The 27068-nt window shown below is 36.8% G+C and overlaps 1 protein-coding gene across 5 annotated transcripts in view; it reads left to right on the top strand.

Annotated features, from left to right (window-relative positions):
• Nucleotides 1-26677, top strand: part of RFX3 (regulatory factor X3) — a 287064-nt gene extending 260387 nt beyond the window's left edge. For 4 of the 5 annotated variants that reach the window (XM_070431589.1, XM_070431586.1, XM_070431587.1 and 1 more), the window contains 4 exons: nt 2539-2692; nt 14854-14916; nt 15864-15906; nt 19701-26677. In XM_070431589.1, coding sequence (XP_070287690.1) covers nt 2539-2692; nt 14854-14916; nt 15864-15906; nt 19701-19939 — 499 coding nt within the window. In that variant the 3' untranslated portion in view covers nt 19940-26677. The remainder of the gene's footprint in view (nt 1-2538; nt 2693-14853; nt 14917-15863; nt 15907-19700) is intronic. The other variant, XM_070431590.1, reaches the window with a different exon arrangement.
• The last annotated feature ends 391 nt before the right edge of the window (nt 26678-27068 follow it).

Genomic DNA, 27068 nt, shown 5'->3' with positions numbered 1-27068 from the left:
TCTCTCCTTGCCTAGCCTGGCTTTAAATGGCTACTGTTAGCTCCCTGGGAGGCGGAGAAAAAATAATCACCGTCTTTCTTGGGCAGAAATGGAGAAGTTATGTGGGCCATTTCTCAGCTTGTGTGTTTTGTGGATAACAGAACACAGCATTACTCAGGATAACCAAATATCCCATTTTTAAGGAATTAAATGTTTAGCTTTTATAGTGATTTGAAAGGGGGCACAGGGAACCTAGCTTTACTACAACTGGACAATATATAAATCTTCCATAAAGTAGCACTCTGTTGGAATCAACTGTAATCGCTGTTGAAAAGACAGTCCAGGCCCTGGCTAGGTAGCTCAATTTATTAGAGGGTCATCCTGATACACCAAGGTTGTGGGTTTGAGCCCCGGTCAGGGCACATACAAGAAGCAACCAATGAATGCATTAAAAAGTGGAACAACAAATTGATGTTTCTCTCTGTCTCTCCCCCTCTTTCTCTCCCCCCCCCCTCGTTCCCTCCATCCATCTCTCCCTTCCTGTCTTCCTCCCTTCATCTCTCTATAAAATCAATAAAAATAAAATTTTTAGAAGAAAAGAGAGTTCCCAAGGGGGTCACAGTTGTGATGTTCTCACCTTTCTTCTTAGGAAGGGTGTGTTATATCCCCAAATACACAAAGAGGTGGATTGAGTATCATGTGTTAGAGTAAATGTTTCCATTTCCACACCATGAATTATAAAGATAAATACACAAAGGTATCTCTTGAAATTATAAAATAATTAACATTTATTAATGATTTTAAAATGAGTTGAATTTGTGGTAACTTAGCAACATGAAGGTCAGTGGAATCAATTTTGCAAACATGTCTTATAGAAGTCTGAGTCAAACAATAGGTTTCTAATTAAACTGTTAATTGTGTCATTTAATACTTGGTTTGTTGGGCAGAGGCCGAACACAGAGAGAATAAAGTAGACATGGCATTAATAATATAACTCAACTGATTCTTTTCTAAACATGTGACAATAATTTCATGGCATGTTTATCAGTATTGTTTAAAAGATAGCTAGGTATTGCCCTGACTGGGTGGCTCAGTTGATTGGAGCATCATCCTGTTCACCAAAAGGAGGTTGCCAGTTCGGTTCCCGGTCAGGGCACATACCTGCGTTGAGGGTTTGATCCCCTGTCGGGGCACACACTGAAAGCAACCAATCTATCTCTATGTCTGTCTATATCTCTCTGTCTCTTTCTCTCCCTCCCTCTGTCCCTTCCTTTCTCTAAAATCAATGAACACACACATACACACACACCACGACACCCCACACATACTCCACCCTGACTCTAATTAGAAATATTAAAGAAGTTTGAAGTGCATGGACAAGCCAACGATTGGCTTATCTTAAACTCATTTACAATTTATTTTTTTAAGTATATTTTATTGATTTTTTACAGAGAGGAAGGGAGAGAGATAGAGAGTTAGAAACATCGATGAGAGAGAAACATCGATCAGCTGCCTCCTGCACATCCCCCACTGGGGATGTGCCTACAACCCAGGTACATGCCCTTGACTGGAATCGAACCTGGGACCTTTCAGTCCGCAGGCCGACGCTCTGTCCACTGAGCCAAACCGGCTTCGGCATTATTTACAATTTAAATATCAAGTTTATTGTTAGTATCTATAATAATAAAAGCATAATATGCTAATTAGGCCAGACATCCTTCCAGACAACCTTCCGGATGAAGCCAGGGCTGCAAGGGAAGCCCAGGTCCTGGGTCCCGGGTGCCAAAGGGAAGCTGGTGCCGGCAACCGGGGGGAAGAAGGCCTATTCTTGCACAAATTTCATGCATCAGGCCTCTAGTTTTATTAATATTGTTCATATTTTGATCTTATATTTTATAAATTAAAAATTCACATTTCTCAAAGTCATGCGTTTCTTCATTGATTTTATTACACTTCTCATGGAAAATCACCTTAATTCAGTAAGAAAATGGAATCACAATAAATTTGCCTTCCACCCCAATTTGCACAGATCAGTGTAAAGATCATCTACATTCTACTTTGCCACATCTGGAACATTGCTTAGGTTTCGTAATCTTTGTACGGCACAAGTACATCTTTTCCCAAAGCGTGCATCAAAGTCACTGTCATTGAGAGGTGGAAACACAATGTTTACCCATCAATAAGATTTTCACTTGGAGTTGCTTTTTCTTACAGTGGTGATGAGTTGTCAACTTTTCAAAACTATTTTATATTCAATTCTGACCCATATGAGAGTCCAGTGGAATAATCAGACTTGCCTATGATAGTAAAATGGCTTTTCCCATAAAAACCTGTCTAGCTCTAATAAAGACCTAAGCAAGTGTCAGTGAGGATTACCTCTTTTACCACCCTGCTTCAAAGAGTTGAGCCAACTGCTTTTAATCATGAAATTATTGCATGGCAGGTTGTGTGCCATACCAATCTTTCAGACCTCCAACTTCTTCTTTTAAGAGAAAAAGTAGGTTGAACTCTAATCCTCGTCACTAATATTGGCTGCATCTGTCTTTTCTCTTGGAACAGCTCAATGGTTATTCGAGACTTAACCTTACGCAGTGCTGCTAGCTTTGGCTCCTTCCACCTGATCCGTCTACTCTACGACGAGTATATGTTCTACTTAGTAGAACATCGTGTTGCTCAGGCAACAGGAGAAACACCCATAGCAGTCATGGGCGAGGTAAGAAGCTGAAAGAACTATAACCCACGAGGTTTTTTAAAAAGAACCTGAGTTACATTATAATCTAAATATATTCATTATTGATTAAAGCTATGGTTCCTAACTAATAAGCCTTAGATCCTGAGGAGCTGTGAATTTGTTTCAGGGTGGTCCTTAAATTCCTCTGTTCATATGTATTTTCTTAATCAGAGGATTCTAAAATTATGAATTATGTCATGTGCAAGTTCCTGGAATGTTTGAATTTGTTATAATGGTACCTATGTAAAAGAAAAGTTTGAGAATCACTGGACTAAAAAAAAAATCTAATTGAATGGAAAATAAGAAAGGTTGATGTTTCTGATAAAACTAAGGACTAAAAATGCAGAGTGAAAAGGTTAAATGTATTTTGTAGACTCTTTTTCCCAGTATCCAAAAATGAATGATTCTGTTTCAGGAGGTGATGAAGATGATGGTGATGATGATGATGATGATGATGATGCTAGCTGACATTTGATGATGATGATGATAGCTGACATTTTGGGGCACTTATATGTGCCAGGCACAGTTCTAAGTTTTTTCTATGCCACAAAGCATTTAATACAACAAGTCTTTGAGTTAGGCACTACTTTATCCTGTCTTACGGATGAGCAGCTGAGATTCAAGTTGGAAGCTAAGACACAGATTAGATTATTACATAGCTAAGTGGTAGAGATCTGGTTTGAATAGTCAGATTTTCAGAGCCTTGCTTCTGACTAGATGTGAAGAAAAAACTCTCCTCTTTAGAATTTTTAGATAGCAAGCAAAATGTCTTATTTCCAACAAATGTCTAAAAGCTAAAACTCTGAAGTTACTATAAACAAGGATTTGTTCATATAATTAGGAATAAATGCAAATGCTCAAATGATTCAGCACGGCTCATTTTGTTGTGTTGAATTGGGGTACTTGAGGTCTTGCAGGATTATACCAGGTAAGGCAACATTACAAATTACCCACAGCAATAAAGAAGTTCCATATATGTGCTTATTTAAATTTAAAAAGTGAAAATAAGTGTATTAGATGCATTTCCTAGTTTAATAAATATACTATCAAAGGTATAAGTTTAAAAATATACTTCAAGGACCTCTCTAAGTATTCTAATATAAATAAAGTATATGTTAAGCATTCAGAATGTAGGTTAAACTATTCCTCTTCTTTAAAATCTCTATGTATGCTGATCTGTGTGTTTGTCTGATGTTCATTAATGGTGCTTGTGTTTAAATGATGCCAGTTGTTTAGGTGTGAGACTTGATGGTGCCCTTAGTGCCTCTTTCTCCTTAGTTCTTTTATAGACACCTGGTTGCAAAATGCCCAGTTGGTGTGTAGATTAAGTATTGTAAAATTTCTCAACTCAGGGCTCAAAACTTCTGAAATAGACATACCTTCTTGGTATATTTCATACATTTGCCATCCACCTCATATGCTTCAGGACTTATTTAATAGAATGATCAGGATGATGATAACAAGTGTTCTCATTACCAGCATGTGGTCACTCCTGATGCTTGACCTTTGCTTTCCTGGCATCTCTAGGGAACAAAGGCAGTGGTCATGAGCCAGGTGTGAAGACTTAGCAGCCCTCTCATATGCTTGTACAGGCAGCGCTGGCTCACCGGAATGAAAATGAAAATAGCCTTATATAGTTGATACTGCTAACTAATAATTCTAATAGGCAGTTTTTTTTCCACTATGTGTAAACAGTATTTGTAAGTATGACAGATTATTAAATGAGGTGAAAATATAAATAAGTAGAATCTATGTCATAAAATAAAGTATGAAATACTTTCTGTAAGATCAAAGATCTAAGTACACCTCTTGATTTCTTTGCTTACTATCCCCTTACCCAACTTATAGGAAAATCCTTTGAGCTGTCTTTGCTCATTCATTATTTAGCCTAGGCCAATTAAGGCTAATTTTATACTTTTGATCTCCCCACCCAACATTGATGCCTCAAACATACATTAGCCCTGGATAGACCAGTTGGCATGGCCATAATATCATATCTAAACTTGCTTGATTCTTGGGAAAAGAAGGGAATTCAAGAAAAAAGAATTCTGTTTATCCATGTGTTATATTAAGCTATCCTAGATGTCAGATTGAAGGTAAAAAAAAGGCTTTTTCATGTTGAGGTTGAGTTGCATTCTTAGTTCCATAGGTGACTTCCCTTCGCAAATGTCAAGTCCAGAGTACCTGTGTACACAGTGGGAGCAACACCTAAAAAAAATCACCATTACCCCTAATCACAGCAAGTGGTTTTCAATCATCAGTAAAAACAACCACAAACAATAATTGTCACTATTTATTGAGAGTTGTTAAACACTTAATAAAATAAAACTCTTGGTCTGTCTGCTAATGATACTACAATCTGTAAATGATACTACAATCCTCCTTGGTGATCATACTGGATACCTGAATGTCATCTTTCACAATTCTTTCTATCTGGTCTCCCATATCCAACCAATTACCAAGTCTGCTCCTTACCACCACCCTATAGAGCAGAATCAGTACCATCTTATGAAAATATAAAGCTGATTGTGTTACCTGCACGTAAACCCTTCAGTAGCTTTCTCTTCTGTTAAGAAACAAACTCTTTCCTTGGTACAGAAGATATGGTCCTGACTCTGATTAAACCTCAGCCTCCTTCTTACTACTCCTGTTATAATCACTGTGTTCTTTTCTCTGATCTTATTCACCAAGCTTTTTTCATCATTGGACTACTGTGTAAATGGTTCTTTCTACCTGGGACTCTGCCCAACTCTTCCTTGCCCCCAGCCTAATTCCTACTTCATATCTTTTTTTATTGTTTAAAGTATTACAAATAGTAGTACATATGTCTCCTTTTTTCCCCCATTGACCTCCCTCTGGCCTCCCCTACCCCCCAGCACATGCCCTCACCCCCCCTTCCAGTGTCTTATGTCCATTGTTTATGCTTATATGCATGCATACAAGTCCTTCAGTTGATCTCTTACCCGCCCCCAACCCTCCCCTGCCTTCCCACTGTAGTTTGACAGTGTGTTCGATGCTTCTTTGCCTCTGTATCTATTTTTGCTCATCAGTTTATAATGATCTTTATATTCCACAAATAAGTGAGATCATGTGGTATTTACCTTTCACTGACTGGCTTATTTTGCTTAGCATAATGCTCTCTAGTTCCATCCATGCTGTTGCAAATGGTAAGAGTTCCTTTTTTACAGCAACGTAGTATTCCATTGTGCAGATGTACCTCAGTTTTCTAATCCATTCATCTGCTGATGGACATTTAGGCTGTTTCCAAATCTTAGCTATTGTAAATTGTGCTGCTATGAATATAGGAGTGCATATATCCTTTCTGATTGGTGTTTCTGGCTTCTTGGGATATATTCCTAGAAGTGGGATCACTGGGTCAAATGGGAGTTCCATTTTTAGTTTTTTGAGGAAACGCCATACTGTTTTCCACAGTGGCTGCACCAGTCTGCATTCCCACAGCAGTGAAGGAGGGTTCCTTTTTCTCTGCATCTTCTCCGGCACTTGTCGCTTGATAGTTTGTTGATGATAGCCATTCTGGCAGGTGTGAGATGGTACTTCATCGTTGCTTTGATTTGCATCTCTCGGATGATTAGTGACTTTGAGCATGTTTTCATATGTCTCTTGGCCTTCTGTATGACCTCTTTCAAAAAGTGTCTGTTTAGGTCCTTTGCCCATTTTTTGATTGGATTGTTTATCTTCTTTTGTTAAGTTGTATGAGTTCCCTGTAAATTTTGAGATTAAACCCTTATCGGAGATAACATTGGCAAATATGTTCTCCCATGTGGTGGGCTTTCTTGTTGTTTTGTTGATGGTTTCTTTTGCTGTATACAAGCTTTTTATTTTGATGTAGTCCCATTTGTTTATTTTCTCCTTAGTTTCCATTGCCCTAGGAGCTGTATCAGTAAAGATATTGCTAAGACAAATGTCTGCTATTTTGCTGCCTATGGCTTTTTCTAAGATTTTTGTGGTTTCCCATGTTATGTTTAAGTCTTTTGTCCATTTTGATTTTATTTTTGTGTATGGTGTAAGTTGGTGGTCTAGTTTCATTTCTTTGCATGTATCTGTCCAATTTTCCCAACAACATTTATTGAAGAGCCTGTCTTGGCTCCATTGTATGCTCTTGCCTCCTTTGTCAAATATTAATTGAGCATAATCACTTGGGTCGATTTCTGGGTTCTCTGTTCTGTTCCACTGATCTATATGTCTGTTCTTGTGCCAGTATCAGGCAGTTTTGAGAACAGTGCTTTGTCGTATAGCTTGATATCTGGTATTGTGATCCCTCCAACTTTGTTCTTTCTCAGAATTGCTGCAGCTATTCGGGGTCTTTTTTTATTCCAGATGAATTTTTGGAGAGTTTGTTCTAGGTCTTTGAAGTATGCCATTGGTATTTTAATAGGGATTGCATTTAATTTATAGATTGCTTTGCGTAGTATGGACATTTTAATGATGTTGATTCTACCAGTCCATGAACATGGTATAATCTTCCATTTGTTTATGTCTTCCTCTATCTCTTTTTTCAGCTTCCTGTAATTTTCTGAGTCCAGATCCTTTCACTCCTTGGTTAAATTTATTCCTAGGTATCTTAATATTTTTTGGTGCAAGAGTAAATGGGATTTTTTAAAATTTCTCTTTCTGTGAGTTCGTTATTGGTATAAAGAAAAGCTGTAGACTCTGGGTGTTAATTTTGTATTTTGCTACATTACCAAATTCATTTATTAAGTCTAGTAGTTTTTGATGGAGTCTTTGGGGTTCTCTATGTACAATATCATGTCATCTGCAAATAAGGACAGTTTTACTTCTTCTTTTCCAATTTGAATGCCTTTTATTTCTTCTTCTTGTCTCATTGCTGTGGCTAGCACTTCCAGTACTAGGTCAAACAGGAGTAGTGAGAGTAGGCATCCCTGTCTTATTCCTGTTAGTAGGGGAAATGGTTTTAGTATTTGCCCATTGAGTATGATGTTGGCTGTAGGTTTGTCATATATGTCTTTTATTATGTTGAGGTATGATCCCTCTATTCCCACCTTGTTGAGAGTTTTTATCAAGAAAGGATGTTGGATTTTGTCAAATGCTTTTTCTGCATCAATGGATATGATTATATGGTTATCTCTCAATTTGTTTATGTGGTGTGTGACGTTTATTGATTTGCAGATATTGTATATCCTTGCATCCCTGGAATAATTCCCACTTGGTCATGGTGTATGATCTTTCTAATGTAATGCTGGATCTGATTTGCTAGGATTTTGTTGAGGATTTTAGCGTCTATGTTCATTGGAGATATTGCCCTATAATTCTCTTTCTTTGTAGTGTCTAGATAAAGATAAGGTTTTGGGATTAGGGTAATGCTGGCTTTGTAGAAAGAGCTTGGAAGTGTTCTTTCCTCTTGAATTTTTTGGAATAGTCTGAGGAAGATAGGTTTTATTTCTTCTTTGAATGTTTGATAAAACGCCCCTGTGAAGCCATCTAGTACAGGGCTTTTGTTTGTTGGAAGTTTTTTTGATTACTGCTTCAATTTCCTCCATAGTTATTGGCCTATTCGGGTTTTCTTACTTCATATCTTAAAAATCAGTTTTAGGGAGGCCCAGTCCCCTCAGGCTACCTTAGATCTATTCTTTCTGATTTCTACTTTTATTCTAGAACTACATAATAGAAATTGCATGGTTCTTTGTATAATTTGTGTAATTAAAGATTTAATGCCTGGAAATAATGTAGGACTTTGAGTCAGAATAACTGAATTTTACTTAATTTGTAGTGGTATAATCTTGGGCAAATCATGCTTAGTTATGTTGCACCCCAGGACTTAGCGCTGCTTTACTTTTTAAAACATACATAGTCCATTAATATATTTATGGAATCTATAAATTGTGATTGCTCATAAAAAGGTTTTCTAACATTTTCATAGTTAATCTATTGTAATTAAATTGTCATAATTTATATGTATTTAATATTATTTCTAAGCCTACTATATAACCAACTTTTTGAAATAAAATTGGAACCCAAAACATGGCTTAATTTTTAACATAAATATGAAAAGATAATATTTTAGTAATATTTTTTAAGGAAAAAATCCCTTAAGGATTTACCATCAAAAGAAAAATGTCTCCCTAGCCAGTTTGGCTCATTGGGTTGAGCATTGGTCCTTGGATCGAAGATTCCCAGGTTCGATTCTGGTCAAGAGCATGTATCAAGAGCATGCAGGCTCAATCCCCAGCCCAGGTTGAGGCATGAACAGGAGGCAACCAATCGATATGTCTCTCTCACATCGATGGTTCTCTGTCTTTGTCTCTTCCCCTCCCTTCCACTCTCTCTAAAAATCAGTGGGAAAATATTCTCAGGTGAAGATTAACAAAACCAAAAAAAAGAAAAGAAAAATATTTGGGGTTCATCCAAATTGGTGTACTCAAAGTAGAATGGGGGGGGTCTTCAAAACCTAAAAACTAGAAAAGAGCAATAGTAATTCAACAGGCAAGCTTTAGGGTAAAATTTAAGTGGAAAAAGTCCAATTTGATAGAAGTAAAATCATGGTAAATAAGGGTGAATGCTTAAAGTAAAACCAATGAAAACTAATAAGAGTTAACTTCAGTGAACATTCAGTGCCACCAGGAAATACACAGATAATGTACCTGTGGAATAGTAAACTTATTACAGACTATTTTAAATATATTTTATTGATTTTTCACAGAGAGGAAGGGAGAGGGATAGAGAGTTAGAAACATCGATCAGCTGCCTCCTGCACACTCCCTACTGGGATGTGCCTGCAACCAAGGTACATGCCCTTGGCCGGAATCGAACCCGGGACCCTTGAGTCCGCAGGCCGACGCTCTATCCACTGAGCCAAACCGGTTAGGGCTGTTACAGACTATTTTAAAAGACTTGAATCATAGTGCAAGTTAAAAGTCATTTGCAGGAAAGGAAATTATCTTGGAATAGTAGTAGCTGGAAAAATGTAATGCACACTAGTTAAAAATTACATTATCATTTATAATACAGCTTATTATTTATTAATATTTTTAATTGAGGACTGGCCTTGTGCTAGGTGTTTTACATTCTCATTTAATATTCACCATAACCTTACAAGAGATGTGTTAGGGTCCCCATTTCACCCATGAGGAACATAGGTGGAAAGTTGCCCAAAATTAGAACTAACAAGTGGTGGAACTAACTAGAGAAAGTAGGACTTTCTCACTCCTGATAGTCAAATGGCCTCAATCTACATTTTAATTTTTCACCATATAAATTGTTTGGAGACAGATTCAGAATAGGGACTAATTTATTCATACAACACAGCTCCCTACAAAGCACCCACACTCACAATCATACACAAACCAGATGCCTACCATGTAAGCTTTCATTATTTTCTTCCAGGCTTCTTTTCTCTGCATTGCAGGGTGCATTGTGATAGTCCTACCACCTCCTCCTTTCCACTTTTTGTTAGTAGACATTCAGAATATGCTAGTTGTAAAGGTTTTCTTGTTATAAAGAGAACACGTTTTCACACCCCAAACCCTATTGTCTCTTCAGTTAGTCATTTCCAAAAAATAGAGGTGATATAATCAAAATTAAGGAGTACCTGTATATTGTATTAAACTAATGCCATGGTTTCCTGTTGAAAGTGGCTTTATGGAGCACCAAAGTTTTTTATTTCCAACCAGTTTTATTTCCATAAAGGATATACTGGCAGGCCCAACCCTGATATTTGCAGGGCCTACAGCTCCCTTATGTCTAAATATTTTTAAAGTTATGGAGCAATTATAAGTAAAAACTATTCTATCCACCTAGGTTGATAAATGTATCTTGATAACAACTTGGAAGGCTGAGTTTAAATGTAAAATTCTCTGGCTCCTCCTAATTCTACTTTTCTCCTCAAAAGCAACTGAGCCTGTATTCTTACTTCACTTGAAATGATATAAAGGTACATAATTGCATTCATTACTGTATTCTCAGGGGGCAGAGGAGTGCAAAAAAGCCTCAACAGTTAGAATCATGAAAATATGCTACCTATGTACAGAGTGACCAACAGCGACTGTAGGGCAGAATTTGCTTAGGTGTGAAGCACACGGGCAGAAATCGTGGCCATCTTAGAAGTCTTCAATAAAATTGTTTGGAAATACATAGAAAAGACCACTTACAGGGGGAAAAAATAACCAAGGAACATAAGATTTTACCAAATGCAACATTAGCATTCCTTGAAAATTTTATAAAATTGACAATCGTTTTAAAGTCTGAAACTATTGCCGAAACCGGTTTGGCTCAGTGGATAGAGCATCGGCCTGCGGACTGAAAGGTCCCAGGTTCGATTCCGGTCAAGGGCATGTACCTGGGTTGCGGGCACATCCCCAGTAGGAGATGTGCAGGAGGCGGCTGATCAATGTTTCTCTGTCATCGATGTTTCTAACTCTCTATCTCTCTCCTTTCCTCTCTGTAAAAAATCAATAAAATATATTTAAAAAAATAAAAAATAAAAAAAATAAAAAATAAATAAAGTCTGAAACTATTTTTCCTCAGCTGTGAAACACTGTACTGAAGCTAAATATAAAACACTTTTATTAATTTGTTCTCATTTGGATGACATTTAAAGAAAAAAATAATGCTCTGAAATCCCTTACAATTGAAATTTCAAGATGTTTCTCTCCACCATCAAAAAAATCCAAAATAGTTGCTGCCACCTAATCCTTTTGCCTTCAGTTTTACTAACCTTGGTTAATAGAACTGAAATTATAAGAGAATGTGCAGCTACATGGACTTGTAAAATTCAGAACATGACAAAATTCAGTCTAAGTGAAGAATGTTCAGAGATTAGAATCGGGCCAAGATGTTCAAAATCTGCATGTGAACAACCTTTCTTGTGGCTATAGGGAAAGTTTTAAAGGGCCTGAATTCCTTCACTGACTTCTCAGAAGAGCAGAGAGCAGCAGTTGGTGACACCAGGGTTTGTATTCATCTGAGCTCATCAGCTGTTTCTGGTTGTGTGTTATTTCCACTCTGACACACACACACACACACACACACACACACACACACACAGCCAGCCTATCTATGCCTTGGTCAGTACACATAAACCTTCAGCCCTAGATTGAGTTTATAGTGTCAACAACCTTAAGTCAGAGCCTAAGGACCATTTTCATTCTCAGGCAGAACTGCTTGTAGCCATACTCAGCTTTTGTCTTCAAAACTCAATGGTCAGATACTACTTATAAAGTCCTAGAATTTCATTCAACTGTAAAGCCATAAGATGGGGGCTTTCAAAATGAAATATTCCATTCTATTTTGACTTTTATGACATTCCCTATTTTTTCTATGTAGAATTTTAATTCCTACATACATCAAAGGCCATATGCTTTCTAACTCCAGTGCACATTTAAAATCCCAAATTTATATTCTTTAGAACATACATTCATTATCTCCCTCCCTCCCTCCCTCCCTCCCTTTCTTCTTCCCTCCTACCTCTCTCCTTCTCTCCCTCCCTCCCTCTCTCCCTCCATCCCTCCCCCTCTCTAATTTCTAAAATGAGGGTCACAATGTCTGGTCTCAAATCTAACACCACTGTATTTCCTACATAATTTTAGACAAATCAATTATTTTCAGTAGCTGTAAGATGAAACCTAAGTTCTCTTCCTTGCTAAATTTGTAAGCTTTTATGTGAGTATGAAATGAGGAGGCAAAGTCATTCATTTGGTATTTATTCAGCCTTTAATATCTGTCAGGAGCTGTTTATCAGATTCTGGGATGTATTTATGAAGAGGACAAATAAGGTCCCTATCCTTGTGCACTGGCATTGGGGTTGGGAAGACAGTTAGTAGGTGAAGAAGCAAAGTCAGTGTTACACCTTGTGGTAGGTGCTTTGAGGAAAGTGATGGAGAATGACAGCAACGGTGATACTTGGGGCTGTCAGGAAACTCCTCTGAGGAAGTGACATTGAGAAAGTGACACTTGAGGTCATAATATGTGAGAGGAAGCTTGCCGCGTACTGAACCATGAAAGTGCATTATCAGCTGTAGGATGTTACCTCCGTGAGCAGGAGCCCCCGCTGGTCCCCTGTGCAGTAGGGAAGTTAGAAAGCAACAACAGATTTTAGATTGTCCTATTTCTGGAGCTATAACTGTACAGTGATCTCTGTACTTTCTTATGAACCTCCATTTTTTCATTCAAATCATTCATATCTTCCTCCTCTTCTGTTTCTGGTTTGTGCTAGCTTAACCTCGGGACTTGTCACTGTCCCCTGTCTGTGACACTTCCTTGCTCAGGCTGCTGTCAGTCCTCCCTATCACCGTTCCTATACTTCCTTCTGCTCCAAAACTCCCTGCAACTGAGTTCTCTTTCTAATGACTCTATAATTCTAAAACCTTCTCGAAGGTTTCCGAGGTTGCCTCACTTATGGCAAAACTACCTATCCTTCATAATATAAGCAACTGGCTGGCACAGTGCCTAGCACATAGTAAGTTCTAAATAAATATTTATTAAATAATGAGTGAATGACTGATTCTCTTCATCTTACTCAGTCTACCTATAGGATTAAAGGTTTTTTTCTTAATTACATGTATATTCTTTTCTCATGTAAAATGCATGAAAAACCTTTATCTTCAGCTATATAGAATAACAAAATCTTACTCCTCATTCACAAGGTATTTTAACTTTAAATCTCTCTCTATTTGCTGTACAGGTGGAATTTTGTCATTGATCCTAGAGATACCTAGAGATACTGACAGTGTCCCTAAGACTTTTTTATAGTGTCCAGCACACAGTGTATGGCACAGCACACAGCATTTAGTATGATAACAACCCCTAAGATTTCAGTTGTTTGGGCTTTTATTTTAGCATCCTGAATAATCAGATATATCCATTTAGATTAAGCAGAAATTTTCTATGGAAAAATCTTTGTATTGAGGAAGTTGTCATAGTTTCAGTTAAGCAGCAACTAAAAACAGTGTTTCTTTTAAAGCAGTTTTTCAACTATGTTCAGAGTTTTGTTTTCACATTATATAGTATTATTGTTCATTAATGGCAATAATAATTTAGTCTCAAAAACTTTGAGATATGTCAAAAACAAATGGAATATTCACTTTTCATAGGTATAGAGGTATGTTTAGAATAGGGTTGGGGAACCTATTTTCTGACAAGGCCCATTTGGATATTTATAACATCCTTCTCAGGTCATACAGAATAATCAGCTTAAAAATGAGCCTGCTATATTTGGTCAAACATTTAATTAACTCACCCCTAATGCCTGGGCAGGGCCAGACCAAATGATTTTTCGGGCCTTATGACGCCTGTGGGCCGGATGTTCCCCACCCCTGGCTTTAGAATCATCACTGCCAACTTGTTTCCAGAATTGCATCTTAAGTGTTAAAGTATTTATTTCAGAGAAATAAAAATCTTATATTACATCAATTAGATATAACTTATAAACGATCCCTTAGTTTTAGGCATTCTCTGTTTATAACTCTAAAATTTTTAAATAATATCAAAAATATAGTCTCATTGATTTTTGTTGTTGCTTGTACTGTATACTTTAATTCAAGAAATTTTATGTAACTTTCACTCTGCATGTTTTATTTTGACTAATATAAGGTTCTGAGCCATGTGATCAGGACCGACTTTAGACACAGTTCAGTGTTTATGGTTTTATGCTTGTTCCCCTGTGGGATGTACCTATAAAGTAATGAATGGGACAGTCTTCCTAACAAACATACTAGGAGCCAAGTATCAGAGAGGCCCTTGTACCCTTCAAATCAGTCACCTCGAAGGCTACACTGTTCCAGTAACACTGTTATAACATAATAGTGTTGCGAAATAGTAAAGACTATGCTGAGAAATAATGAAGACTAAAATGACATTATTCTGAATAGATCATAGATTGTGACAGATGAATTTGATCTTGGTGAGTAGTCAGAAATCATCCCAGCACCAACTGCAGTGAATGAAATTTGGAGGCCTGTTTGGAGTTACAACTGGATGTAAAAATAATAAGAAGGGCTTTCTTGAATAATACATAAACTAACTCTTGAAAGTGTCAAAGAGAAATTCCAGAACTTTGGACCTTGGAATAAATATATAAACTCCCAAGATAGCTACTATAAGAATAGTACATGTTTAGGTTAAAAAAATGTGTATGTTTGCAAAATAAGATCAGTTTTATTACTTTATAGACATACCTTGTAGATGAAAAAAATACTTCTATCATGGAACTCTTTATAAGCAAACTTCCGAATGTAAGTAGAATTTCTGTCTCACCCTATCTGAGTCTGTTGAGAAATCTGAATTTCTAATAATGACTTATTCTGAATCTTCAGCTTTAAAAAATATATGTTTGCATTTTAAAAAACGGATGAATTTAAGTTTTACGTCACCATTTTCTGACTAGCTTTGTTTAGTTTTCTCTTCAATTTTTTATTTAGTAAATTATGTTCATCTTTGTCCACCCTGAGACTCTCAGAATGTATTTACCCATTGTAAAATTATCATCAAACTCGTGAATGGAGATAGAAAATAAAGCCTAAGCTGAAGGTTAGACCTTGTTCCATATTATTTTAAACTCTGTTTGGTTGGCATTTGGAACAGTCAGATGCCTTACTTTGTTAAAAGTGGAACCCTATTATCTTACTAAATAAGAACAGCAACTTACAAAAAGAAAAGCCTTTCTATAAGAGTAAATACTCTCAACTTTGGAGCTCCTATTATGTTTTTCATTTCAACTAATAAAAGCTTGAAAAACAGAATTCAACCAAGCAGCCGGGCCATGTTTTTCTCATGTAAACTCCAGGTGGACTCGTGGACGTGGACTGGGCGTGGGCCCGGAGGGCGCGCTGCTTCATCAGGGCCGTTCCACATTGATTCCACCACGTCCACACTCATCCAGGCTGTCAGGCCCCTATTTCCTGCTGCTGCGTTGAAATAATAAAAGTAAAATGGAGTGTGGAAGGCAGAGAAAATTGGTAGCCTTTTGCAGGGAGACTAAGACAGCTAAATTGTGACACAATTTAAACTGTTCAAATTCGACAAGTTTGATTGAAAAATTGCATGACCTGTGTAGTTAGAGAGCAAAACGGTCACTAGTTTATAGTTTTAAAAAGTCACGGTGTGCTGTTTTTACCGCAGACTGAGAATATTTTTTTTATTCGGCCTGGTAGTAATTGTTGCACAAATGCCTGTTTTGCAGTTTGGCGATTTAAATGCTGTGTCTCCTGGGAATCTGGATAAAGGTAAGAATTTAAAATAATGTACATTTTTAAAGACTTTATTTGACTGGGAAATTCTCACAGAGGAAAATGAGGCGTATGTCTCTGGCACTCTTACTCTGTGGAAACAGCATACAGTCCTAGGTGAGTATGGCTGTGATGTCTTCGGAAGTCTTCATTATTTCTCCATTTCTGTGCTTGCTTTATGGGAGGTGCCTTAAGTACAAGAAATAAATTTAAACACAGTTACAAGCTCATTTTGGCTTTTTGCCTGAAGTTCGTTATAAGTTCATTATTTCTGACCATCTGCAGAGTCCTAGAGAAAAGGCATAAAAGTAGCTCTAAATATCTGTATTCAAGGCCTATCAGGCAAGGAAAAAGATTCCTCAGCCTACCTATCGCCACTCCACACTTCTCAATGGAAAAGGAACTTGGAAAGAGCCGTGATGTTTACTGGAGAAGCAAGATCTATTGTGGTGTAGATGGAAAGGATAACACACATTCTCTTTAAATTATAATACCAGCATCACCACTCTAACATGACAATAGGACATATATTCCTGAAGAAACTCTTGCTCTACAAAACCACAGAGTGAAAGGAATAGGGATTGGGGGCAGGGGGAAGAGAAGGTTGGAATAGAGCACACAGCAGCAGAAGAAATCCTATAGAAAGCCAGCCCAGTTTTTATAAAAATATAAAATTTCTAATAAACAAGCACAGCAGAAAATGTAGACCTTTCTTCAAAAAAAACCCAAGAAGTGAAGATAGCTTGAGGTTTTAAAGAATTGAGTTCTGGAGACAGGGACAGAATGCACAAAGACAGGTGAAAATAACACAACTAGCCCTTCCAAGCACAGCCAGAACCAGTGGGGAAACCAAGGCAAGAGGAAGGACTTGGGGAATCTGCACATGAGTGCAGTGCTGTTTTCTGGAGCAGCCTGTCCTGGGGTACCCGTTGTCCAGCTTCTGACCCTCCTTGGCGGCGGAAAACATTAATGTGCCAGGGAAGGTCACCTTCGAATCCATGTCACTCCCAAGTTGAGCTCCTCTTAGTCTCTGGCAATTGTAGGTACATTAATTCCTGTTAGAGGAACATACATAGTAGCAAAGCAGGAGAAGTAGAAAATGATAGCCCCAAAATATTGTTGCTGTACCTATGTACTCTATAGGATTAACCAAATAACCCTCAGAAAGATAAATCAATTATGAGATGATACTAATTTGTAATTGAAGAGCCAGAATGGTGCCAGTTGAAGCCCATGTCCAGCATATAGCCATCCTGATAGCACACTGACACCAAAGCCGTGTAACAAAAATTATGAGGTTTCATCCCTGGGTGCCCACAGATGCAGTAGGAGTATGGCTACTTGGCTAAACACTGAATGGCAGCCATTCTTCTTTGTGAAGTGCTAAACCAAGTCTTCAGTCCACCCCAGTAGCACCTGATGTTAATTTTTCTGTACCAAATGTCCATAATCGATAGTAGGTTTCTAGAAAATGTCTTGGAATCTATTGATGCGTAAAATGTCTGTGGACTTGCCCTTAGGGACTGGAGAAAAGGCTTGCTTTGTAGCCTATACAAATGATCCCTGTCACCCCTAGTGACCTGCACAAAAGTGGCCTGGAGCACTGGCGTTTCTCCTGTCCATCACCTACAGTCCTGTCCATTTCTACCCAAAACGGGTAGAGAGAAGGGCTTTGCTCATTCCCTCTTCACCTGCCTACCTGCTGGAAGTTTTTATTTTCCTTTCAGTGCTGGGGTTTGTTTATTTTTTTTTTTGCTATTATAATTTTGACACTATTTCTCAGGCATAGGAAAGAAGGTAGAGAGGGATCTGAGAAGCAATGCGATTTTACCTCACATTCTTGGAATGGCTCTGCTGGTCCCATTCACCCTCAGACATGATGCTTCTTGAGATATAGCTGAACTGTGGCATAATCAGAGCCTAAGGTTTGAATGTGAAAACTTCAAGACTTTTTGTTGGCTCTTTCCACAAAATGAGATATTTAATGTTTTTCCTGATAATGAAAGTAGTATTAGCTCTGTATAAAAATTTCAAGTAATGCAGAGAATTAGAAACTATTGAGAGTGAAATTTCAAAGTCACAACCCTAAGAGACTACTGCCATTAAGAATTTTGTGAGTTTCCATCTTCTTTTGTTTATATATAAACAACTGCATCAACAAAATGTAAAGTATCATACAAGTGTTTTGATTATACCCTCTTGATAAAGCAAATGTCTACCAAATTTATCCTCCACGCAGCCAACCAGGCCTTCATATGTGCTTGTTCTAACATCTATTATCATCAAGTCCATTTTCCAAAGCAAAAAGGTAACCATATAAAATAGATGGGCCAAGGGGTCTCTTGCCACACAAGTTCTTCTGTGTTTACGGTTTAAGGATGCATTACAGACGTCATTCCTGTCAGTACATCTAAACTCAGCCTTTTTCATTACATACACCGCTTCTCGGGAGATGCTGCTCCTGGCAGCTGTGCACCGCACCACGGCACGTGGAGGTCCCTGCGACTCCCACTCAATTCTCTCTGGAACCATCTTTGCCCCGTTGATAACAAGAGAGGAACATTCAGGGCCCATTTATGTTGAGAGCTGCATTCGCAGGGATTGACATGGTAGGTGTGCCCCAGTGGTAACACTAGACTCAACCTTAGAAAGAGTTCAACTTAATCTGACCAAAGAGCTACTTGTACATGACAGAAGAGAATAACATGAAGATTTGGTTCTGTTTCTACAAGTCACTAGAAGTCAAAAATATAACAAGTGTAGATATATTTTAATTATCGATGAGATATTTTATGTGATTATGCCTTCATCTTTTTTTGGTAAGCAGTAAAACATGTCGAAGGTGAACTAAAAAGATTTTTAAGGCAAAAATTATATTCCCCGCTGTTTAAAAGTGATCACTCCTGAAGAGGCATTCTCTATACTCCTCGGAAGGGAATCTCTCACAGCAATAAAGTTGTGTGAGCATTTTCTCTCTCTACTTTTGAATTTTAACTGTGCTGCTGGAAAACATTAAATGGTATTCCATTCTAATGATGTTTTAGTTCATATAAAATGTATTAAAATTTGGAGAGACCAGTGACTAATACATTTAATTTCCAGAAATGAATACCAGTATTAACAGTGAATATCAGTGTTGCCAGGAATGGAAATCTATTGTGCATTGTTAATTTGATACTACTGCCTCAGTCTTTATAATTTTTGGCAATAAGAATTAAGAGCCTATTTAATACTGTCATCTATAATATTTGTGCTCACCAAAAGTCTTTACAGCAACCCATGCTTGTACCTGATATATGTCATCACCATTCTCATCTACACTAATATCAACACATAAAATTTATATCTAAGTATAGATTTTTGGAGGAGACTGAAGTTTTTCTCCCTCACTCCTTCTTTTTTTAGTTAGCATTTTTCACCTCAATACATTCCCCAAACACCAACAGCGTATTAAAGTGACTACTTCATGATGACACAACTTATGCCAAACTATTTAATACAAGAACGTTAGGAAATTCCAAAGGTCTTTTTAAATTAGTTATTAAAAGCATTAATCACAAACTAACCCCAAATAAATTACCTTTATCATCTTTGAAAGAATTATGGATGCATTAACTGATCTTTGATGCAAGTGAAATCCACGGAGAGGAAAACCTACAAGCTTTGTCCCCTGAAAAGAGCTGAGAAGTTGCTTTCCTAATGCTCCATATTAACGTGTTTCTAAGCACGAGTTGATTGCCATTTTCCAGTGTGTCTTTTGGTAATAGTCGTGGCATTATTTGTTTGTGCAGATGAAGGCAGTGAAGTGGAAAGTGAAATGGATGAAGAACTAGATGACTCTTCAGAACCTCAAGCCAAGCGAGAGAAAACGGAGCTGACCCCGGCGTTTCCGGTGGGTTGTCTGCAGCCTGTTCTCGAGAGCAGCGTGCAGCCCAGCCTCCTGAATCCCATCCACAGCGAACACATCGTCACGAGTACTCAGACTATCAGACAGTGCAGCGCGACAGGCAACACTTACACTGCGGTCTAAAGAATATTAAAGCGTATTTTTCCAGCTAACATTAACCCTGTTGATATTGGGCTTAAGTTGAGAAATTAATAAGCCTGAAGGTCGACTGTTGTCAAATTCTATCTGTGCTGAACATTACCTTTTTGGAGTTGTGAAATGGAATGGGTGTATGTATTTTGCCAGGTCTTTTTTTTTTTTTTTTTAAACGTAAACAAATTATTTGCCTCTTAATAATAAGAGTTTTTTTTCCTTAGTTTTGGGTGTCAAGAAGGATTTTTACAACACTTAATATTTTTTTCTTATAATTAAAAGTAATTTACATTTTTGTAGCTGAAAATATTTTATTGTTGATTGTTAGTCTTGGTGTATGATTTCATGTGTGAGTTTTTAATTAGATGCACTTCTGTGAAATATCAAAAGAAATGCATTTTTTTATTTACACTGGAGGCATGCCCATTTGGCAGCAGATGCATCAAATTTGCTTTTGAAAGGTGCTTTTCATTGGGCCGAACCACAAGACACTATTTTGATAGCATTTTGGAGTATGGAGAAAGAATACAGAGCAATTTTATGATAGTGCTAGAGGGTTGGGAAGGTCATCTATATTTCTCTGAAGAAAAATTGAGCTGTGCATTTATCAGTTCAGAGTAAATGACAGAATTGCCAGAGATTATGCTAATATGTACATAATTTGTGTACATAATGATTAAATCATGTTAATGCAAGCTTCTGTTAAACATTGAATTTTAACTGTTATTTGCATACCAATTCCTCTGTTTAATGACTACTGATTCTGTATTTGGGACCACTGCACAGATGCGTTCTGCTGTTGAGTGGGGCTGTTATAGTTAGAGACTGAAGCTGAAAATGACTTGACTTTTTTTTTTAAGTGTACATGCTACTTATGCTGAGCTGGACATACAGGAAACCATTCCATTTGGATGACTTTCTTTTATTCCAGGTCTTTTTCCTAATAGTAGTTCAATATGCTGCTATTATAAGAGAAAATTTATAGAATGCAAGGAATGTAGCAACCTGCATATCGTTCTTTCGTTCAAAAATATTTCCTGGTTTCTAAAGTATGTGGATTTAAATTTTAAACAGAACCTGAAGGCAGTGTAACTGGCACGCCATACTGTTGCTTATCTCCGATTCTGTAGGATTTGGATAGGTGGCTTGATGGACCAGTGCCGCTGAAGAATGTACATCAGGGATCATCGTACCTCGGCTATAACATGGTGCCTTAAAACAGAACTGAAGCTAAGGTTTAGTAAGGCTTATTTTGTTCCTGTAAATTCCTCTTCAGTCCATTTGACAAGCTGTGCCTGTCATTGTCAGATTCCCGAAGTAAGGACAGGTTACATGTTCTTCAAAGGAAATTTAGGGCAAACAAAGCAAAACAAAAAGACGAAAAAAATCAGTTTCCCTCTTTGAGTGACCACGAACCTATTTTCTGTTCTTAGAGCTGAATAATACTTGATTATAAGTTAGATTGCTTAAGGGTATGGAATAGCAAGCTAGTTTTAATCACCAGCTTGTTACATAAAACATATATATGTTAGACCATTCTTATCTAGTTATAATTTAAGAAAGTTAAAATAAGTAGGTACTTATCGAAGTGCATCTTTTCAGTCTCTGTGTTTGTCTCTGTGTCTTGGTGTCTGTGTCCACATGCACACACGAGTGCCCACGGGCGGAGTCAGCTACCACAGCAGAAGGTGAGATCCAGGAGTGGATACACCATCCCCATGTTAATTTACATGAAGAGCCAAGGTTCTTTTAAGCACTCAAATTATTAACAACAACAAAAAACAGGCACATCCATTCATTCAATTCGTTCTTAAAAAGCTAATAAGCAAAAATAAGTACATAAAGCCAAAAAAAAGGGAAAGCACAAAATTATTTACAGATTATTAATGAGACCTATATGAAATTCAAGATGTTTATCTTTCCAATTTTATTGGGGTGAGGGTGGGGGGTGGAAAGAAGAGGGTGAGCCAATCTGTAAAGTTAAAACTACCAAATGGCTTATTGGGTAATACGCAGTCTATTTCAACTGTTGTTGCTCGATTGCCTTAGACTACTCAGATAATTGAGGTCAACAGGTTTCTTCAGTAAACATTAAATGCATTAGATGTAATTTTTTTTAATTGATTCAAATTTTGTATTATATAGCTCATACTAGTATATTCAAAAGTCTTTTGCTGGCTTATCGCCTTTATCTAAATATCATTTAAATTATCACCTCCCTTTTCCTCCCAAAAAGGCAATGAATTTGTACCATCACACACACACACACACACACACACACACACACACACACACACAGGCAAACCAGCAAGCAAGACCCCTTAAGCTGCAAAGACCATGTATCTACTTCATTGTGCATTAGGAAACATGGACAGGTACATTTAAATCAAAAAACTGAAAAGGAAAAAAAACCACACTCTTTGTTTTGACCCTCCTTTCTTGATTTTTCACTTTCCTAACCCTTTCCACCACACCCAGAAGTATGCTATATTTGTATTGGACCAAATGTATTTACTGGTATCATCTTGCTTATTGAACAATTTTAAATGTATTTATTATAATTGTTTCCTTTAATTTAGTGTTGGATATATTTGTTTTGTTAGAGGAATCTGATAATAATGGGCATATTTAGATTAATGAAAATTAGAGACTGGGGATCCTCCAAGGTTCAACATTTCTTCTAATTGTTCATGGTTTGTTCTAAATTTAGACAGATCAGGAATTAATATTATTATATTTCAACTTGACTCACTAAAAATATTCTGATCTCCTTTATGAATACAGTTAGGAACATAAATTCTTTGTGACAAGTATAGATAGTTCTGACCCATAGACAAATACCTATGATCTATGCTACTTCCTGTTATTTGAAATCCACAGTAAGACACATACACACATACACAGTCACAAACAAAAATCTTAACAATTTTGAACTTGATTTGTGAAATGTTTTACAAAATAAAAACATCATAATTTATACCTTTGAGCAAATTGGAACAACCACATTTATTGCATTTATTAAACATTTTATTTCCATTTTTCAGTCATTGAAACTGACTTTTTAAAATAACATCAGACACTAATACAATAGGTTTATTGACAAGTGTCCAGGACAAATTTTAAGAACTTAGTGTTTCATAGCATTATAATCAAACACTAGTCCTGAAAAATATCTATATAGACCAAGTGATAAACTTTCAGTGAGGAAAAATGTGAAGAAGGTATGTTGGCTATTTTCAAGTTTCAGAAAAAGTATTTCCATGTAATAGGATCAAGTATCAATAGTATAGTTTGATCTTCGTGTATTAGTATACATCTCTAAAATATTTACGTTCCTACAGCCCATGAACAAGAGGCTGAAATGGGTGAACTGTCCACTTGGACCCAGTTTAAAAACAATTTTTGGATATTAAGTGGCTGGTCACTTTTTCAGGATTTTCATCCAAACTATGTTTAGACTGACTGTATAAGTCTTGCTGCCTTTTCAGAAATCTGCTTTCCTTTTTGTGCTTTTTCTTGTACTGTATAGCACGGTTCATGCACCTCTCTTTAGATGGTGTACTTTAAAAACAAAAATAACTTTTAGAAAATGGTTTTAACACTGCATAACTAAAATTAGTAGTGTGCAACGTTGACTGCCTTTGATGTGTAGTAGACGAGTGAAAATGAACATGTTCTTGTAGAATGCTGTCAAAATCATTCAGGAATGAACACGGTTTCATTACTGTAATCATGAACCTTTTTACATGAATGCACTTTCTAGAAGTGCTAAATGTGATGCATTTTCAAAGTTTAAAAAATCCTTCAGATGATATATTTGAGATGTCTAAAATAATGCTGTGCTTGAAACATTTGTGTAAAAGAAAAAAAGATGTGTGTCACTGTGATGCTGGTCCTCCCTGTGTGGACAGAAGTAGAAAGTAAAAAAACTTTGGCAAGTCATCTTTGTGTACAAGTTGAGGCAGTGGTTATATAAAACAAATTGACCTTTATGATGACCTCCCTTCCCCCAAATTCTTGGTGAGACAGTAACAACCACCAAAAAATCAAAATCAAACCCTGTGATTTGTATGAATCACACAGGACATGGGGGAGAGAGGTTGACATGCAGTGAAAATTGGGCTTGTCACTAGATCAGATCAACCTCCATGTATATGGTTAGAACAAATCAATTAATGGAACCCTAGTATTTCTGCAAGTTTGATTATTTTAAAAAAATAACTGGAATAGAAGCATTAATTCAGTGCTTAGTTCTAGTGTTAGAAACCCCTTTGATGTAATGCCTTGTATTAACCCTTTGAGCATTGTAAGATATACAATGGGGGACAAAAGCCTTTCAGATCCTTTATTTAGACTTAGACCGGTAAAATATACTCTATATCCAAATGTCTAATTATGCTGGTTTTTTTAAAGGGGGTGGGTAGGAAGAGAAAGTGTTTTTACGCCGAACACTTGCATTTTATATACGACTCTTAATTTTCTTCAAGAGGGCTTGATATATTTATTCCCAAATATTCACTGCCATCTAAGTAAGTGTACTGTTTACAAAAAAAAAAAAAAAGAATCAACTTTTCTAGTATCACAGCATGACTCTAGAAAAGGACAACCACACATGGGCCCGTGGACCCATGTCAGACCGATTTCTGCACATTGAAAGTACCTAGATTGCCTTTAAAAGGTATGATAAAGAAAGGGTTACATTTCCCCCCGAAACAAAACAAAAGATCTCATTTATTTAGCTTTAGAAAGTACAATTGTAAGTGAAGCCTTAGGAAGAAACGAGTTCAAGTAGTTAAAGAAAAGCTGAACTCTTTGGGGGCAGGTAAGCTGTTTGGAGTTAGATCTCTCATAACACATTGTTTGGGAATTTCATACAGGGCATAATTTAATCTATGCTCCAAAACTTTAATACTTTGTCAAAAAAAATTATATAGAGATAGAATGGAGAGCAAAAGCACTTGATTCGAGCTCATCTGATGCTATGACTACTGCTTCTGATACCTGGAAACGCCAGTCTGCTCACACAATTGCTGACTCTGTTCACGGGCGCTCTGCGTGCACTGGACTCCTTTGTCCCCTGCCTGATGGAACACGAGAGCAGTGTCGTCCGCAGATGTGCTTGCGCTGCCCTGGCCGGGCACAGATAAAACCGTTAACCTATTCCAATGCCTGGTGAAAGGACATCCATAGCCTAGTGCAAGTTTGCCGTAAACGTTGCTTTTTAGGCAGTTTAGGAGGTCAAACCATGCAAATTACTCATGTGTTAACATGCAATACTCAAAGGGTTTTAATTTAACTCTCTTCTTTTGAATTCTTCATGATGATTTACTGTAAATGCTTCTCAGTTTGCATGCTCTGATCATTGCTGCTAGTGATTTACGTGCCAGTAGACCTGAGTTTAGTTTACCAATTTTACTTAAATAGTAAAAGCCACTTACAAAGTGACTGCCTAGGATTTTTTTTTCTTTTGTTTGAAGTAATGGGTAATATGTCATTTAAAAAAAATGTGTTTTGTCTCTTCTTTTATTGGTTCTGGTATTTGATTCTTTTTTTTTCCCTCTTTCCTTTGTTTTTTAAATAAATTATGATGTTGGGATTGGAAGCCCTGAGTAATGAAATCTTTGGTAAGAATTGTTTATGTAGCTCAATAATGAGGACAACAAATCTTTGTTAGAAGAATTATGATTCTGGGGAGGAAAGAAAAAATAAAAACCCCCATTGACTGTTGATGACCAAGTAAATTTTTCCTTCAATGAATTAATAGTTTTGAACAAATGATTGCCTTGTTTTAACCTGCTAAACACAATTTTAAATGACCCAATAAAGGAGGTATTGAATTTTATGCATTTAAAAAGCATCTTTTGTACCAAAGCAAATTTTTTTCTCTACTCATCTGCATCATCAATTGGGACCTATGGTGGTGACCAATGTGTTGGTTACAGAAACTTCAAGTGAGTGCCTTGAGAAAACTGGGAAATTTGTGCCTGGGGTGGTAAACATTTAATTAGGTTCATTGTAGTGCTTACCAATCAGTAATTCTACTATCACTCAGGGCTTTCGTACCTTCTAGGTAAAACTCCTTTCATTGCGTTTTTTTAAAATACTGTGGTTTTTTTTTTTAAGTGCCATCATTTAAATTTCACTTAGTAAGTGGCAGATTTCATTATTCAGTCCCACAAGCACAGAAAACATAGTAACACTAGGAGATATTGAACATTTATTTTACAATCGACTGAATATATTATGTAAATGAGGTAAGCAACTTTTGTAGAGATTGTATGTGTGAGATAATGTAATGTTCTTTTCCAGTTTTTGGACTACAGTTGAATAAACTTTTTAATTATTTAAAAAACATCTTTACCGAATAACATGTGATGGTTTTTTGTATAATGTATTTGATTTTGTAAATACGTATTTCCTGATGTGATTTTTGTGAGAAATGCTAAATCTTTTAGTATATCATGTCCTCTCAAGATTGGCAGGAGCTAAATAATAGTTTGTGGGCGATTTGTATTGTGTACTGTATAATAACTGGGGAACTTTTATAATTATAAAAATATATATTAACTTTTAGTGTGTTGTTTAAACAAATGACTGGAACATACTAAAGATATTAGTAGGATTTTTCTGAATATTTCAGACTTGAACTCAGGCTAGCTTTCTTGTGTTTTTCAAAACAAAATGGTGTCTTGTCTTTTAAAATCAATAAATTTGTTTCCTTGTTACAAATACATTTGAAATGGCTTGATTACCTCCCCCCTCCCCCCCCCCCCCCCCCCCCGCCCCTTAACTCATTGCCAGGGAACTTATATTGCACTGCCTCATGTAGAGGGTGGTCTCTGTGTTGTTCACTAGCTTAGAAAAGAAATTAAGTTGTTTTCCTTTTTTGTGTCAAATGAAATTGGCAATATTTACACATGAACAGCATAAAAAGAGAAAACAAAATTATAAGCCCAGCAGGGTACTAATCTTACCCTCACAGAAAATTAGTGATTGAGTGCTATTTAATTTCAGAAGCTGTCATCATTTCCATTGTAAATCCAGATTTTTGGATGTTCATAATGTGTTTGTTTTGTGTCACTTCATATTAATATTTGGCACCCAAATTTCTTGCTTAGGT

This window comes from Myotis yumanensis, unplaced genomic scaffold (assembly GCF_028538775.1).
Source record: "Myotis yumanensis isolate MYYU_CA2020_CCGP unplaced genomic scaffold, mMyoYum1.0.hap1 SCAF_12, whole genome shotgun sequence".
Taxonomy (NCBI): domain Eukaryota; kingdom Metazoa; phylum Chordata; class Mammalia; order Chiroptera; family Vespertilionidae; genus Myotis; species Myotis yumanensis.
The sequence above is the reverse complement of the archived record's forward strand: the minus strand, read 5'-3'. Positions and strand labels throughout refer to the sequence as shown.